The sequence below is a fragment of the Chanodichthys erythropterus genome, chromosome 13 (assembly GCF_024489055.1).
Source record: "Chanodichthys erythropterus isolate Z2021 chromosome 13, ASM2448905v1, whole genome shotgun sequence".
NCBI classification, from domain to species: Eukaryota; Metazoa; Chordata; class Actinopteri; order Cypriniformes; family Xenocyprididae; genus Chanodichthys; species Chanodichthys erythropterus.
The window spans coordinates 52,366,630-52,383,403 of NC_090233.1; the positions used below are offsets into that span (position 1 = coordinate 52,366,630).

The window sequence follows — 16,774 nt, forward strand, 5'->3', positions numbered from 1 at the left end:
ACAAACAAAGGAAGTATTGCAGTTACTTAATTTCATAATCATTCAAGCATTCAATTATACGTGGCCTCAACTTAAAAGCAAGCAAATAAAAACAATGAAACAGGTAAATGGCAATATCAACAGGCTGCACGGATCTGCTCCAGCAGCTTGTCTTTGTTTTTTGTGATGTTTTTTCCAGCGAGCTCCATGAGTTCAGTGATCATCTCAGCGCTGTAAGGACCTTGAAAAGTTGTATATTTTTTCCTCCAGGCCTCAATTTTATCTGAAGAAACATGAACACACTTAAATCAGAACACAGTTGATATTTCAGTTTCATTCAGGACATTGTAAGACTTTAACTTGCCTCCACAGTTGATCACATTAAAGAGAGGGATGTGGATCACGGTTGGAGTGTTTTTGCCTTTGAACACATAGAAGTCCTTTGGTAGCTCTGAGTCCTCACTGGGAATGTTGACCTCAGGGAAAGGGATGTTTAGTTCCTTGCACGTCTTGGCAGCTTTCTTCACCGTCTGCAGTGGAAAAACATCACAGCATGACTTAAGAGTTAGACTGACATTTCAAGTTTAAATATAAGTTATTGACTGAAATTGTCAGTCAATTGTCTTCATGCATCAACCAAGAAACCCCAACTGAGATGAGAATGCTAATGGATAGTTCTCTATAGATATTATATATTATATTATAGACTATATATTGTATAATTATCCGTTGATGTTTTTGTTCATTGATGTTTTTTTGTCTTATTGGTAAGAATTACTTTATTTATAACTATTATAGGCTATAATTTAAATTCTCACAGTGAGAAACCACAGGCAAAACCATGCATCGCGACTCACCACCACTGTCAAATGATATTATATTGTGATATATTATATATAAACAACGCTTAAACACAGGTAAAAACTATATACACCATCACAAAGAAATTAATTATATATTCCCATACCCACCTAATTAATAAATATAATGCAATATAAATGACAATAACATAGTATTCAATATACATATTCAACAATTCTGCCCTAATCATGGTAAATTACTACAGTACAGTCATGGTAAATGTTTGTAGGGGTGGTGATTTTGGGATTTAAAAGTCTTCTAACTTTGTTCATGTCACAGTGTTTCTCCTGTTTTCCTTATCAGTCCGTTTGGGAATGTTGAGGGTCCCTAACTTTTATGAGAGAATTATATAAGCATAATACAGTGAAAGGATCATCATCGTCACTGAAGTCCAGTGAAATGATGAGTTTGATGTCTCTCTCTTTTCTCAGCACTGAGAAGTAGGGTGAGTTCAGCAACAGCCCGGCATCTTCATAGTCTCTCGTCTCAGTTTCCTGAAGATCGGCGGGCAATGCTTTGACTGACAGAGTGGAAAAATCACAGCATGAAATTAGTCCACTAATTATTCATGTTGAACTGCCAGTTATGAAATGGGTCTGTTCTCACCGTTCATGTTGTGGAGAAAGTTGTATTTCCTACACCAGATCCACTCAGCCACACACTGAAAAATGCTCAAGCAAGCCTCTGAATTTCAAAAAAAAAAAGTAAAGGTTGTTGAACACTTTTTGATTCTGACTGTACAGAAGCTTGTTTCCGCCACTAAATAAAAATGGTAATTGTGACTTTTTATCTCACAAATCCGATTTTATTACTCGCAGTTGTGAGTTTATATCTAAAAATCAGCAATTACCCATTTTATTTTTTATTTCATGGCGGAAACAATCTTCCTTATGACAGGAAGCTTTATAACTAGAAAATCAAATGTGAAGTACAGTTCAACCTACTGAATAGCCTGCTTTTGAGCCATCTGCCCAAGTAATTGCATATCTCCAAGGTGTAGTCCTTCATAAACTGGTTTGCATTTTTTTTATCAGCAACATTCAAATTTTCTATTTGAGAATTTAGCTGAATTGTGCCTCCAGAGAGATCTGTAAAAGAAGGAAACATTCTTTTGCTCTTCTTATATGGCAACATAGAATTCTAGTTTGCATATATTGTTTTATTATGTTGGCCAAATTAGTTTGTTTTTCCCAACTTACAGGGTTAGTTCACCCCAAAATTTTGTCATTAATTACTCAACTGAAAGTGTAAATTAACTTGCTTTCAAAAGAGGCCATCGGATTTTATCAAAAATATCTTAATTTGTGTTCTAAAGATGAACGAAGGTCTTACGGGTGTGGAATGGCATGAATTTGCATTTTTGGGTGAACTAACCCTTTAAATCTAGCCGGTTTGGCGTCTCGTGTCACAAATCCAATGACGCCTGAAGGGATCTGCAGTGATCTGCAGTGTTTACAAGACACATTTTAGTATCGGTGCAGCACACTTGGAACCTCAACCGAGGTGTTACTACTGTGGAAACGTGCCATATGCGATCTAACATACTTTAGGAAAATCTTACCATTCAGCTTTGTTTTGATGGATTCATAGAGAGCAGATGGATCAATGCCAGTCAAAACTTTGATACGCATCTCCACCAGATCCATGAGCACCTGGTAACATTTCTCTACAGGTGGGCAGTGGGGATCTTTTGAAGAAAACGCACATTAAACAAATCACACTGTTAAACGTCTTCAATGCAATTTCTTTCCTCCATCAGAATGATTATTTTCAGATTTCTTTTGTCCAGGGAATCCCAGCCTGACCCGCTGAAGAAACCCAAAACCCATTTAAGATGCTTTGATTTTATTTTTTCAGGAAGCATGAGTGTGATTCACAAAAGCAATAAGTAATGCTTTACCTTTCTCCATTTCTGTAAGCATTGGTTTTAGGTAAGACAATGAATCTGTTGGAAAAATCAAATGTAATCAGACTTATGATAATGAAATGACTGTCAGCTATTGGCTAAATCTTCAGAACAAATGCAGTTGTACCTTTTACTCGAGTCCAGAAGAATTTAAGGTTCTCATATCCATCAGCTATAGCGCTGCCACACAGAGCTGCAGAAAACACATATCATCAACAAACAGGAAGTTTAAAATGAAAGGAACAAAACGTAATCTGTTTTGAAATAAAATATGTAACAGTTTACGGTAATTGTATCTCATAAAAAAAAAAATAATTTGAGCTCTGAAAATGTTCAGCAGGAATGATGGCTCCTTTAAATAATTGAGACATTTTATAAAATAAAAAATAAAAAAATCAATGTTTAAATTATTTGTGAACATCTAATTGTAATTTTATTGTTTATATGTGACCCTCGACCGCAAAACAAGTCATATGTCGCATGGGTATATCTGTAGCAATAGCCAACAATACATTGTATTGGTCAAAATTATTAATTATTCTTTTATGCCAAAAATCATTAGGATATTAAGTAAAGATCATGTTCCATGAACACTAATGATGGGTCAACAGAGTAAGGATCCATTTGCAGCTTTTATTAACACAAGCACTGTACAGACAAGGGTTAGGCAGAAACATAAACAGGGACAGGCAATAGTCATGGCTGGCGGCAAAGAATCAGGGTCTTACAATGAGCAGAGATCAGGGCAGGCGGCAGGCTGAAACAGGGAACAGGCAAGGATCAGGGTAGGCGGCGGAGAATCACAGGTAGATATCTTTTTGTCCTTCTCCATTTTCTAATTCAGATCAGGAAAAACCTAATCTGCTTTGCCCGGTCAGGGCGTTAGACACTTATCTCCATAGAGTTGCCCTGTGGCGTAAAACCGAACAACTTTTTGTCTCTTACAGGTCTGCTAAAGAGAATGAACAAGTGGGTGGTCGAGGCCATCTCATTTGCTTATGAATCTACAGGTCAGCCTTCTTCTTCGGCTACCAGGATCTGCCAGGAGTATGGTCGACGATGGTTGAAGTCTCGACGTAGCTCGAAGTTCCCATGAAAGGGAACGTCTTAGGTTACATATGTAACCCTGGTTCCCTGAATAGGGAATGCAGGAGTGTTCCTTATGCATCTCAACGCAGCGTCTCGTTCCCTATTCAGAGAACCAGGGTTACATACGATAGTCGTATCTCAGCCAAACATTAACCTATGCTAACAAACCATATATCAATGGAAAGCGTATTTATTCAGCTTTCAGATGATGTATAAATCTCAATTTCAAAACATTGACCCTTATGACTGGTTTTGTGGTCCAGGGTCACTATTTAAGTTCAGAGACTATTTAAAACTATTCTCTAATTCAGGTCACGTGGAGTTCGGTGTTGTTCCATCTAGAATGTAAGTTGATATTACAAATATACTCTCCTGTAACAGAGTTTGTTACCTTGCAGGTACAGCATGTCAATTTCAGGCTGGTGCTTGATCTTACAGCCATTTTCAAACTTGCTGCCAAAGCTGGAGGTTTCCACAAATGCTCCAGTGAGAGAATAACCTGCTTCATATGGAGTAAACTCAAACCAGGGGTCTGCAGACAGAAACATGTTCATATAACAGATGAAACAAACACATTAACTCTGTCTGTCTTTCTCACATACAAACACAAACCTCCATCTTTGCTCTGTTTGCATTTCTTGTCAATCACTGTGTAGATGGGGAATGGGTCTTTTTCATGCTGCAACTTCTGGTTTGTGAGGGTTTGTTTGTTGACCTGAAGAGAAAATATTTTTTGCAGCATTAAAATTGCTTGGGGACACAATCAATGAGCCAAAATACATTCCTACAAATAAAGGTTGATCTGTGGTTCTGTGACGAGACTTTAACCAAAACCGCTTTAAAGACAAGACCATTTACATATGGAACCTTTACAAACCACAAAAGGATTTTTTAAGTGTTCTTGTGTTCATGTTTAAATGTTTTTGTTTGTTTGTTTGTTTGTTTGTTTTTTGGGGGGGGGCAACCAGGGGCGGAGCCAGACATTGTAAACATTCGGGGCTTAGCCCAAAGCTATGTTTGTCCAAAGACATTTTAATTTTCTATTAACAGCTTTACTGACATGAAAGGAGCTTTTGTTGTCGTATTCTTGTTCAGAAAATGTACATTATTTGACACTGTAATTTGTAAAACTTCATTGAACATACCAGCTGTAGGGGGGTCCGGGGGCATGCTCCCCCGGGAGAAGATTTTGTACATATTAAGGTTAAATGCATCAATCTGGTGCACTCTGGAAATTAAGAGCTTCAACACATGTACAGTGTGCAAATTGAACAAAGAAACAGCATTGACTTGTACCTGGACATTAAAAAGGGTTCAAACTTCTTTTTTTACAATACTTTTGTACTCATTTCTTTTTAAAAGATAAATCCTTGAGCTTTTATTTTGATCATCACCAGCTGATCGTGTGCGCAAATGTGCGAGAGAGAGAAAGCGTGGCCGGTGTATGGTCGGATACTGTAGAAAAGCGGTATTGAACTGCTTAACGTATTTTAATAGAGAGATGTGTTAAGAAAAAATATATTTTGAGAGCACTGTTAAGAAACCTCTAACCTGAAATTCCTGCTTGCTGACTGTCTCGCACTCTTACGGTTGACTGTGCTACCTCCTCCCCTACCTGCTGCATATTCAACAGAGAGGAAGAAACGGAGTAGCCCATAGGCTACCGACAGCAAAGAAATGTATTCTATAGGCTAGATTATTTTTAAGGTCTATTTTTACAGGCTGTATGCAGTATATGCAAAGCCAAAGCGCAATGAAATAAAGCAACTTATGATTTCGGGGGTTTACATAGGCTATTGTCCAGTTTCATATTTTCTCAGTGACAGTCATTACATTCGGGGCTTGACTCAAAACATTCGGGGCTGAAGCCCCGGCAAAATCGGCTGGCGCCGCCCCTGGGGGCAACAATGGTTCTTCTAATTTTATTGAGAACACGTATAGTAAAATTCCATCACCATTTTAGGTATGCTTCGAAAAAAATAAAATAAATAAAAATAAAATATAAAAATAAAACTGCTTAAAAAAAATAAATGTGAACGTGAGAGAATTCTGCATAGTTTTTCTTGTTTTAAAGACTTATTTTTATGGAAGCCAATTCCCACTACAAAAGAAAAAAACATGCTCTGTTAAATCATAATTATGACTTAAAAGACGAAAGTATACCACACTTAAGTCACAATGATGAGATATATATTTTTTTAAAGTTTTAATCTCATAATTGTGCCTTAGTATTACATAATTTTGAATTTTTAGGTGATCATTTCGATTTAGTATGTCATCATTTTGACTTTTCCTCTCATAATAATGTCATAATATTGAAAATACTGAGGAATAAATTCATTTTTGTGTGACCAACTTTGTCACGAGCGAAATCTGCACAGGGAACTTTTTTGACCTAACACGAAAACCCCCCAATTGAACAGATGCCTGTTGAAATGGCTAGATTTCGGCTGTTACCTGGCTGTGGTAAGAATAGTTTAAAAGTAGTTACAGACCTCTTTCAGAATTGTTGTGACAAACATCGCTGCCCAGATGTCAGTGAAGCTAAAGTGGTCTTTCTCATTGTAATATTTCAACAGTATGGAAATTGTGTCTATCCAGCTGACTCCAGGACCTTTGAGTCTCTCGATGATGTTGTTTTTCACAGTCTCTATGTCGGTGGACCAGTTTGGTTCCTGATATAATGAGGCCATACACCTTCAGAGGAACAACATACTCTCATTTTTGACATTCAACCAAGTGTATGTGTGTGTGTGTGTGTATGTGTGTGTTTCTCAGTGTTCATACCAGGTGGATCCAGAGACTCCACTCAGATAAAGGACACAATCCAGAAGACCTGTTTTCTGGAGCTGAACCAGGGATCCCAGCAATCCCACCATGGCTCTTTGTCCTCCTCCAGAACCCAGTAAGGCAATGTTTGGCACCTCATTCTGAAACAGATTGATTTAGCAAACAATTGATGTTTATCAATTACAACACTATTTGTAAACAGCCAAGCAGAATGAAGTATAATATTACCTGACTGCACTGGATGTTAAGTTTCATCAGGCTTTCCTGAACAGCTTTTCTCCTTTTGACTACAAACTCCTTCTCCCCCTTATTCAGAGAGTGTTCGATTCTCACCTCAACACTGCAGAGACAGACCAGTGCTGAATTTAACATCACATACTGGTATTTTATATACTTTTTAGATTTGAATATTCTGTGGCTCACTTCACGCTTAAAAAAAAAAAGGTTCCAAATGTTTTTTGTTTGTTTTTGCAGCAAAGCAAAAGAAGAACCATTTAAGTTCCCCAAAGAATTTTAATAATCTGAAGAACGGAATCATCATGGAATCATTTATACCAATAAAAGCCTTAATTTTTAAGACTTTTTGATCAGATATTCTCAAAATTATCCAGAGCAGGATTATGCACCTTTGCCGGCAGGGGCGCCGTTGGCACGGGGGACAGGGGGGTCAGGACCCCCACAGTTTTGAAAAGATAGAAGTCGACCCCCGCACTTTTGATAAGGGCTGCTTCAATTAGTCACACTATATCAACGTTTAGCTTAGGATATTTTCTTTCAAATGAGACCATTTTCACGTTTCTGCAAGCGATCCGTTCGTAAATAATCAGCTGTTTTGTCGCGGATGTGAACATCTGTCAATCAAGCCAAACCGTCCATTCAGAAACCGAGAAATTTTACACTTTAAGGTAAGGAGGCTGATCTATCAGGTTGAAGCTGGTTTAACTGAAGTTTTCCTGAGGATTTATAGTTTATGGACTGTTTTGATTTTGGTAATTACATCTTGAAAGGCAAAAGGATTGATGGCATCTATAAAAGAGATTTCTGAAATAGAAACGAAAGTGATATTGGCTCATCCAGTGGAGGACGCACGAGAGATCTGTGCGTTTAATTGGTATGTGTATACTGTAATACTTAATTTACAATGCTTATCAGTGGCGTGCACTTTGATCGCGTGCACTAGTTTGATCCATTACAATTTAGAGCGGTTAAGGCCCGGGTATACTTCATTTCCCGCGTTCCGTTCAGTCTCGCGCGAGCCTTTCAGAGAAACTCATGTGCCGATGAGCGCGGAAAGACCATGGGAAAGACGCGTTCAGCGCATGCATATGTGCACCACCCGTTGTCATAACAACCCATTATGTCAGTGATAACCCCCCCCCCCCCCGGAAAGCAGTTTGGTCCCCCTCACATTGAAAATGTCTCCTGCGCCCCTGTTTGCCGGCATCCACATGCTCCCATCTATAAAACAACAGAATTGACATTAAAGTTAAAATGGGGAAAACCTTTTGAAAATCACTGAATAAAAATATACAGTTGCAAGAAAAAGTATGTGAATCAGTGAAAATGTGAATAATTTTAATAAAATAAGAGAGATCATACACAATGCATGTTATTTTTTGTTTAGTACTGTCCTGAGTAAGATATTTTACATAAAAGATGTTTACATTTAGTTCACAAGACAAAACAATAGCTGAATTTATTATGAATTTAAAAGTTTTCACACCCCGGCTCTTAATGCGTCGTGTTTCCTTCTGGAGCATCAGTGAATGTTTGAACCTTTTCTAATAGTTGTGTTTGAGTCCCTCAGTTGTCCTCAGTGTGAAAAGATGAATCTCAAAATCATACAGTCACTGCTGGAAAGGGTTCAAATATGCAAAAGATGCTGGAAATCTGAAGAATCTGCAGGAGCTGGAGGATTTTTCTGAAGAACAGAGCTCAGTTTAACTGCTCAGGACAAACAAGAGACTCATGAACAACCATCACAAAACACAAAAACAGTCGTGGATCATCAGGTGACCACACACAGTATTGAGAATCAGTGGTTCACATACTTATGAATGGGGTTATTTTAATAGATTCAGCTATTGTTTTGTCTTATGAACTAAATGTAAACATCTTTTATGTACAATATCTTCACAGAATTTTCTGTGTGGTTCACTTACTTTTTCTTGCAACTGTATATTTTTGTAAAAATGACAATAATATAATATCACAACATTGTTCATTTCAGACAGTTAATCCTGAACTTCCATAAAGTCAAATGTCAATTATAAAGTTACTGTTTTAGTTGCTCATTAGTAAGCGATTAGTAAGTTTTAATTCAAATTTGAAAGTCTAGATTCATTCCTATACTGTTCCCACTTATTAAATTATTATTTGCCCTGTTGTAAAAGCTTTAAAACATGTACTCACTGTTCTTGTATAGTCTTGTAAAATCTTGAGACTTCACCAATAGCAACTCAGCAGCCGTCGACTCTCAGATCAGACAGAAGAGCCTCTTTTATAGGACTCTGAAAGTCTAGATATCATCGTGAGAGGTGGAGGTGATGAACATGAACTTGTATAATCACACATAAAGAGCACAAAATGTTCTTCCATGCAATTTCCTACAAACCAGAAGAATTACTGCAGGTCAAGGCATCAGATGTGTGTATGGGTTCAAAATGAAAGGTCTGTGTAAAAAATGAGTGTTTGTTAGTTTGTGTGGCAGGACGCAGGTTGTTCAGCGTGTTCATATTAGCTCTTTTCTCTGAGCCTTCATGCACATTTGCAGGTAAACATGGTAAACTGTTGCACAGGTTAAATCATATTTAGTCCATGATTGTGTCTCTTTAACGTTCTATTACATGATAATTTATACTACAGACACTTTTATATGTCCCAGAGTTTAATACTGATTTAAACTAACATATTTCAGAATTTGTCTTGTTAAATGAAGTTTAATTTTTTAATTTATTGAAAGGAAAGCCCCATGAGATGTAATGTCCATTTTCGAGCGGGTCCTAGAAACACATACAAAAAAAAAAAAACAATACAAATTCAAGACATTTGAAACATAAAAAAAGGTCACAAGCAGCTCACTCCCCTGATCTTCCACCTACAGTCTACAACTGTATTAAACAAACAGGAGCATGTACACATGAGAAAAATGGGTTCTTTAAGGACATTTCAAAACAAACCTATATAAAGAATTATTTAAAGGTTTTAAATTGTGTCTGAAATGTTTTGGTAAATAATTTCTGCATAGTCAATAGTAGGAGTGTAATTTATCAAGCATTTTACATTTACATTGATACATTTGGCAGACGCTTTTATCCAAAGCGACTTACATTGCATTATACTATACATTTGTATCTGAGTCTGTGCAATCCCTGGGATCGAACCCATGATCTTGGCATTGCTAGTGCGATGCTATAACCACTGAGCTACAGGAATGCGTTAGGGTTAGGGTTAGGGCTTTAGAAAGCTTTAAAAAATGTGATGTGAAGTGACATGTGGCCAAGTATGGTGACCCATACTCGGAATTTGTGCTCTGCATTTAACCCATCCAAGTGCACACACACAGCAGTGAACACACCCATACGGAAATGTAATATATGTACATATATGACATTTACATATATTAAATATATCCACATATATGGTGAAAACATAAATGAAACCTATTCGAAAATGGAACAATTTCATATATTGACATATAAAACTAGCCCATATAAATATATATGTTTATATATGTATAAAACAGTCATTTATACATATATGTCACATATAAAGTGAAAACATATATGTACATATATATACCTGCCCATATATGAAACCTATTCGAAAATGGAACAATTTCATATATTGACATATAAAACTAGCCCATATAAATATAAATGTTTATATATGTATAAAACAGTCATTTATACATATGTCACATATAAAACTAGCCCATATAAATATATATGTAAATGTATGTATAAAACAGTCTTATATACATATATGTCACATATATAAATATCAATGTGCATGACATATTTATTTGTATAAATGTTCAATATACAAATTACACATATATGTTTAGAATAATGCTTACAATGCACATGGCCTTAAATGTTTAACGGTGCAGTTAGGAAAAATGGATTACAGTAAAAGAGTTAAAACATTAAATCTTTATTAAAAGATTAAATTAATAAAAAAAAATGAAGTTGTACAAAATTTGAAATCTAATGAACACTCAACAAAACAAGCCCAGAACAGGAAAATCCACCAACATGGGGCCTGTACCATGAAGCTGGATTCAGTTTCAGATTAGTTTTGCCCAGTTCTGGGTTTTAGGTACCATGAAAGTGACTTGGCTTTTAGCGGTGTTCATCACCATAATAACTTGCAACCCACGGCTAACCTCTCAACTGGTGATAAAATTGTCTGGCTTTAATAATAATTACTTAGAATTATTCTATGATTTATATTATATGATATTATTATTAATTCATTAAACAAGAGCGCTGGACATTCACTCCCCTCACCGACAATCCCTGCCGGACCTGAGACTCGAACCCATGACCTTTGGGTTACAAGTCTGACTCTCTATCCATTAGGCCACAACTGCCCCCTTTTTCAAAAGTTTCTTTAGAAAGATCAATGAAGATTGAAGAAATTGGGTCTAAAACCTGACTGAGATGGAGATAAAATGTTAAACCAATTAATGTATTTTGATATTTGATTGAAAATTAGTTTCTCGAAAATCTTCGCAACAGTACAAATAAATTGTACGGTAGTTGTTCAGATCAGATGGATCACCACTTAAAAAAATTATAACCATCAATCTTTCCAGTTCTATTTTTATTTTACAAATAAATAATGCCATTAACAAATAATTGCTTTCATATCATTACAAAGGGAATTAAAACCTATGAAATGTGGCATTACAAATCTTGCAGAAGTGCATTGCATTTTCTTTTGTATTTTATGAAATGAGCTATCATTTATTAGTTGACAATTCATAGTATTTTGTTAATGTTCAATAAACTAAAATCATATAAAAATATAACATTAATAAATTTAAATGTAAATATTAAAAATAAAAGCATCAAAACAATAACAATGCAGCAATAATTTACTAAATATTTATTATTTACAATTAATATATTATAAATATTATTAATAATATTTAATAATATTTATAATACTTATTGTAAATATTATTATAAACATTATTAACAATATATTAAAATTTACAGCCTTTTGATCTTCCATCTTTAACAGTGTGTCACCACAAGCAGAATAAAGCAGGAGAGGAGGTTTCCAAATAACCCAAAAGGTTTAATAATAAAATGAAGGTAAGGCACATCAAAAACAAAACAGCGACTGGACAAAGAACAGACAGAAACTGGGGACTAATTGCTGCGTTCCAACTGCCGGAGTAAACAAACCAACATGGCGGACCGTACAGGGCTTATGCTCATTAACAATTATTTCTATCGCCAAAGGTGCTTATTCCTTGCTTATTTGAGGGAAATGGAGGAGGAAAACCAGTTCACGACTGGGAAGTCATGGGTTTGACTGCTGTTTCAGTGAACTTTCACAGGTAAAAGGTTGGAAGAACACAGGTTTCCTGGAACGCAACATTATAAACACAGCAAACAGGAGATAACGAGACTAATCATTTAATTTAGTTTCTAATTCATTATTTAGTTTTCATCTATTTTTAATTTTAGTTACATTTTATGCAACTTGTAACCTTTATCACTAGAATTTAAATAATTCATTAAACATGACAGTACTATGCAATCATTAAAGACTTTTCTCCTTGTATAGAATATTTTTGGAATAAGTGGTTCTTTAAAACTCAGTCAAGAACCCTATTGAACCTTTTCTTTCTAAGAGTGAGGTCATTTATTTATGATTTAATGGCAATAATATTTAAACATTCACTGTAGACCTTTTCTGTTTTTCTTTCCTTTACAGTGAATTATTGTGTAATTTTTCTTTTGTGTGATTGTGGAAACAGCCACAATGCAGAACATTTTTAATTGGTTGTTCATCATTTTTAGGCCTGCAGAAATAAGCTGGGCTTCTTCACTGAGGCAAGAATAGCTGTTGTGATTAAAGTAGCACATGAATAACGATAATCATAAATCATAACAAATATTTAACTCAAATCATTAAAACATTATTTAATTTTTTTATTTTATTATAATTATTTGTATATGTGTATGTGGCCTGGACCTTTGGGACAGCTGAAGTGGGTTTGGAGGGTTTCAGAGGGTCACTTTCCTGTTTATATGTTATTGTGAAGAAAATGATGGACAGATGTATGTGACCCTATCTATATAAAATGAATAAAAAATTTATCAAAAAAAAAAAAAAAAAAAAAACATAGACATATAGACATTTTTCTAGGTCTCTGAACCAGCCAGTGGAGAAAACTAATGTTAGTTTAGTTCTTTTAGAGCTTTAGTCATTTAAAATTTAAAAAGTTTATGGATTTTAATTTGTATCAGATAAAGAGGGGAGAATAAAAGGCGGGGTGTCACCATCTGATTGCACGATCAGTTTTTTTCAGAATGCATGATCACAGGGTTAAAGGCGCAATTATAAAACACACACACACACACAAAAAAACCAGCCAATGCACTTTCCTAAACACCTGTTTGTCACTATGCACTGCAAAAATACTGCTCCATGTTGTGCAAAGGAACGACTGCAAGGTCATTTTATGTTACATATATTAGTATTATGCAGTTAATAGATTTCCTTGAAATGAAGTTGTGAAATACAAACAGTAACCAGTGTAATTAAGTGTCATTTGCTCAAATATGTCATTTTTAATGCAAAGATGACATTGTTTGAGATGTCTTTGTTACGACAGCTTGACATGAACCAATACATCATAACCTGTCAGTGTCTTTGTCATGACAACTTGACATTATTTAGCTTTATGGGTTAACATTACATTAAACTGTCATGTGGTTGGTTTTGACATGAGACCATTAAAATAGTGTCATGAATATTTTTTATATTTTTATTAATTAATATTTATTAATAAAATTAATTAAAATATATTAATATTTATATTTTTCAGTAGTACAAATTGAACTTGTCATTAAAATATCATTAAGTGATAATACTAATAAAATAATTTTATAAAAGCATCATGAATATTTTCATGAATAAGTTTCCTCCAATAGAAGGTCAGGTAACAAACAATTTCAAATTTCTTAAAAAAGATGACTGTTCTTAATCCTACCCAATACATAAACTTAATTAATTATATTTATAAGCAGTCAATTAGGAGCTTATTGAGGGAAAAGTCATAGTTAATAGTTTATATATGTGTTCCATATACTGAAGTGTTACCAAAATAATGTAATGTAATGTTAACCCATAAAGCTAAGTAGTTTCTTAAGTTTGATAATGAATCTGCTATGCCATGTTTATGACAGGTTATGATGTATTGGTTTATGTCAAGTTGTCGTAACAAATCCTAATGAGGGAACATATTAAAGCATACAGAAATGTATTAAACAGAAATGAAATGCAAGCATGACTAACCTCTGATGACACACATTAATGACATCACTAAGTGATGATTAAGGCAGAAAAATTAATATAAATTTTTTTTAGTTTAGTCTTAATTCAGATTGTCATTGGTGGCATATTCAGTTCAGTGTTGGATTTTGTCGTGCCATTGCCTGGAGCCATTTAGCTTTAGTGACCGCACGGATCTGCTCCACCAGTTTCGCTCTGTTGTTTATGATGTTTCTTCCAGCGACCTTCATGAGATCAGTGATCATCTCAGCGCTGTAAGGACCTTGAAAAGTCGTATATATTTGTTCCTCCAGGCCTCAATTTTGTCTAAAGAAACATTAACACACTTAAATCAGAACACAGTTGACACAGTCATTGTAAGACTTTAACTTGCCTCCACAGATGACCATATTAAAGAGAGGGATGTGGATCACGGTTGGAGTGTTTTGGCCTTTGAACACATAGAAGTCCTTCGGTCTGTCTGTGAGTTCATTGGCTATGTTCACTGGCTGTGAGTTCATTGACTCTGTAGTAGTAGTTTAGTAGTAGTAGTTTATTTCTTCAGTCATTCAGACATAACAACATACACAGACAGAATTATTATAGTACAGCAATGACTGAAGGGGTTTAGGCTGAAGTGAAACACTTGTTGCCTAACCCTATTTAAAAATAGAAAAGGGATATTTAGTTTCTTGCACGCCTCAACAGCTTCCTTCACTGTCTGCGGTAGAAAAGCATTGAGCAACATCACTCTATTAAAAGTATTTGATATTTCAGCGGACATTGAAGTTGCTATTCACTCAGATCTTCTGGTTATGCACTTCCAGGGTTTCATGTCCCAGCCAAGAAACTGTCACTGAGATGAATGGGAATGCTAATGGATAGCTCTCTCTAGTAATTATGTAATGTTTGTGAACAAAACAATGTTTTTGAATGAATCTTTTTCTGTGATTAAACTGACTTGCAACTACCTCTGCATTAAACAGTTTTATTGCACATCTTCCAGCCAATCAGAATTGAGTAATCAAACCATGACATAAAACAGTTTATTCAACAGTTCGTTCTGGTTATCAAATCTGATTGGCTGAGAGGTCTTTCCAGCCATACAATATTCTACCAGTATTGCCATGGGAGCAGTTTCACCGTTTAAATCACTCCGCTGTCATCATTCTCACAGAGAGTGTCATGGTACTTGGTAACAGTAGATACTACTGTTATTTTGTAACAGAATGTTGTTTGAAGAGGTTTTTTTTGGCCAGAAAATAGTTGTTTAGACCTCAGATATACGATTTATATGTAAGCATATAACGCTTATTTAAAAAATTGGAACCTGATATGTCTGTGACAGTACCCCCCTCCCACGGCCCACTCCTGAGGGCCGAGGACCCCGGTGTCATGGTGGTCGTCCTCTTCCGCGTGGAGCAGGCTTGCCGGGATGGTTGGAGTGGAAAGTTTTAAGAAGACTGGGATCGAGGATGTCATTTCTGGGGTCCCAAGAGCGCTCCTCAGGACCGTAGACTTCCCAGTCTACCAGATATTCCAGTAGACCACCACGGCGCCGGGAGTCCAGAATCTCACAAACCTCGTAGGCTGCACCGTCATCCAGAAGGAGTGGAAGGGGGGGCTCAGCGGCTGCCACGTCAGGTTCTGTGGAGAGAGGAACAGAGGGGTGGTGAGGTTTAAGGAGTGACACATGGAATGTAGGATGTATTTTGTACTGTGGAGGGAATTGGAGTTGGTACGTGACTGGGTTGATCTGTTTAGTGATGGTGAATGGGCCAATGAATCTGGGACTCAGCTTCTTGCAGGGCAGACGCAGTTTGATGTCCCGGGTAGACAGCCAGACCTTCTGTCCTGGTTGGTAGGAGGGAGCGTCGGAACGGCGAAGGTCTGTTGTCATTCTGCGGCTGCGCAAGGCTCGCTGCAGTTGATGGTGGGCTGAGTCCCAAACCCTCTCGCTCTCCCGGAACCAGTAGTCGACTGCAGGAACATTGGAGGGTTCCCCGTCCCAGGGGAACACTGGGGGTTGGTAACCGAGTACGCACTGGAATGGAGTGAGTCCGGTAGATGGTTGACAGAGGGAGTTCTGTGCGTACTCGGCCCAACCCAGGTACTGGTTCCAGGAGTCCTGGTGGCCGTGACAGAAGATACGCAGGAAGCGGCCGATCTCCAGGATCTTCCTTTCCGTCTGCCCGTTTGGCTGAGGATGATATCTGGATGACAGGCTGACGGTCACACCCAGGAGGGAAAGGAAAGCCTTCCAAACACGAGAGATGAATTGTGGTCCTCTGTCTGAAACGATGTCGAATGCCATAATAACGGAATATGTAGTTGAACATGAGTTCTGCGGTTTCCATTGCCGTAGGTAGACCTCTCAGGGGAATCAGATGACAGGCTTTGGAGAAGCGGTCTACCACCACCAGGATACATGTATGGCCATCAGACGCTGGGAGATCCGTGATAAAATCCACTCCCAGGTGTGACCAGGGTCGCTCAGGAACGGGCAGAAGATTGAGCTTGCCGGCTGGAAGATGGCGAGGGCTCTTGGAGATGGCACACTCCCTGCTGCCCTGAGAGTGAGAGTGAGTGAAGTGACATGTGGCCAAATATGGTGACCCATACTCGGAATTTGTG

At 36.9% G+C, this 16,774-nt stretch overlaps 1 protein-coding gene across 1 annotated transcript; it reads right to left on the bottom strand.

Annotated features, from left to right (window-relative positions):
* Positions 1-116: 116 nt before the first annotated feature.
* On the bottom strand, positions 117-9,084 carry LOC137035024 (cytosolic phospholipase A2 gamma-like). Its single transcript, XM_067408269.1, has 16 exons — positions 9,038-9,084; positions 8,349-8,546; positions 8,034-8,083; positions 6,854-6,965; positions 6,623-6,765; positions 6,331-6,532; positions 4,448-4,550; positions 4,227-4,367; positions 2,874-2,939; positions 2,741-2,785; positions 2,402-2,527; positions 1,785-1,928; positions 1,447-1,524; positions 1,203-1,360; positions 344-509; positions 117-262 (listed from the first exon to the last, which is right to left on the bottom strand). The coding sequence occupies exons 3-16, from the start codon at positions 8,081-8,083 to the stop codon at positions 117-119; spliced, it is 1,680 nt and encodes a 559-aa protein (XP_067264370.1). The 5' UTR covers positions 8,349-8,546; positions 9,038-9,084.
* Between the last annotated feature and the right edge of the window lie 7,690 nt (positions 9,085-16,774).

Bases quoted from the DNA above. Each gene is read 5' to 3' on its own strand.
- LOC137035024 (XM_067408269.1), bottom strand. From the start codon at position 8,083: ATGGGAGCATGTGGATGCCGGCAAACAGGGGCGCAGGAGACATTTTCA. The intron at 4,551-6,330 runs GTCTGTAACTAC...TTTTCTCTTCAG, and splicing joins TCACAACAATTCTGAAAGAG to GTCAACAAACAAACCCTCAC. The intron at 510-1,202 runs GTATTATGCTTA...TTTCCACTGCAG, and splicing joins ACGATGATGATCCTTTCACT to ACGGTGAAGAAAGCTGCCAA.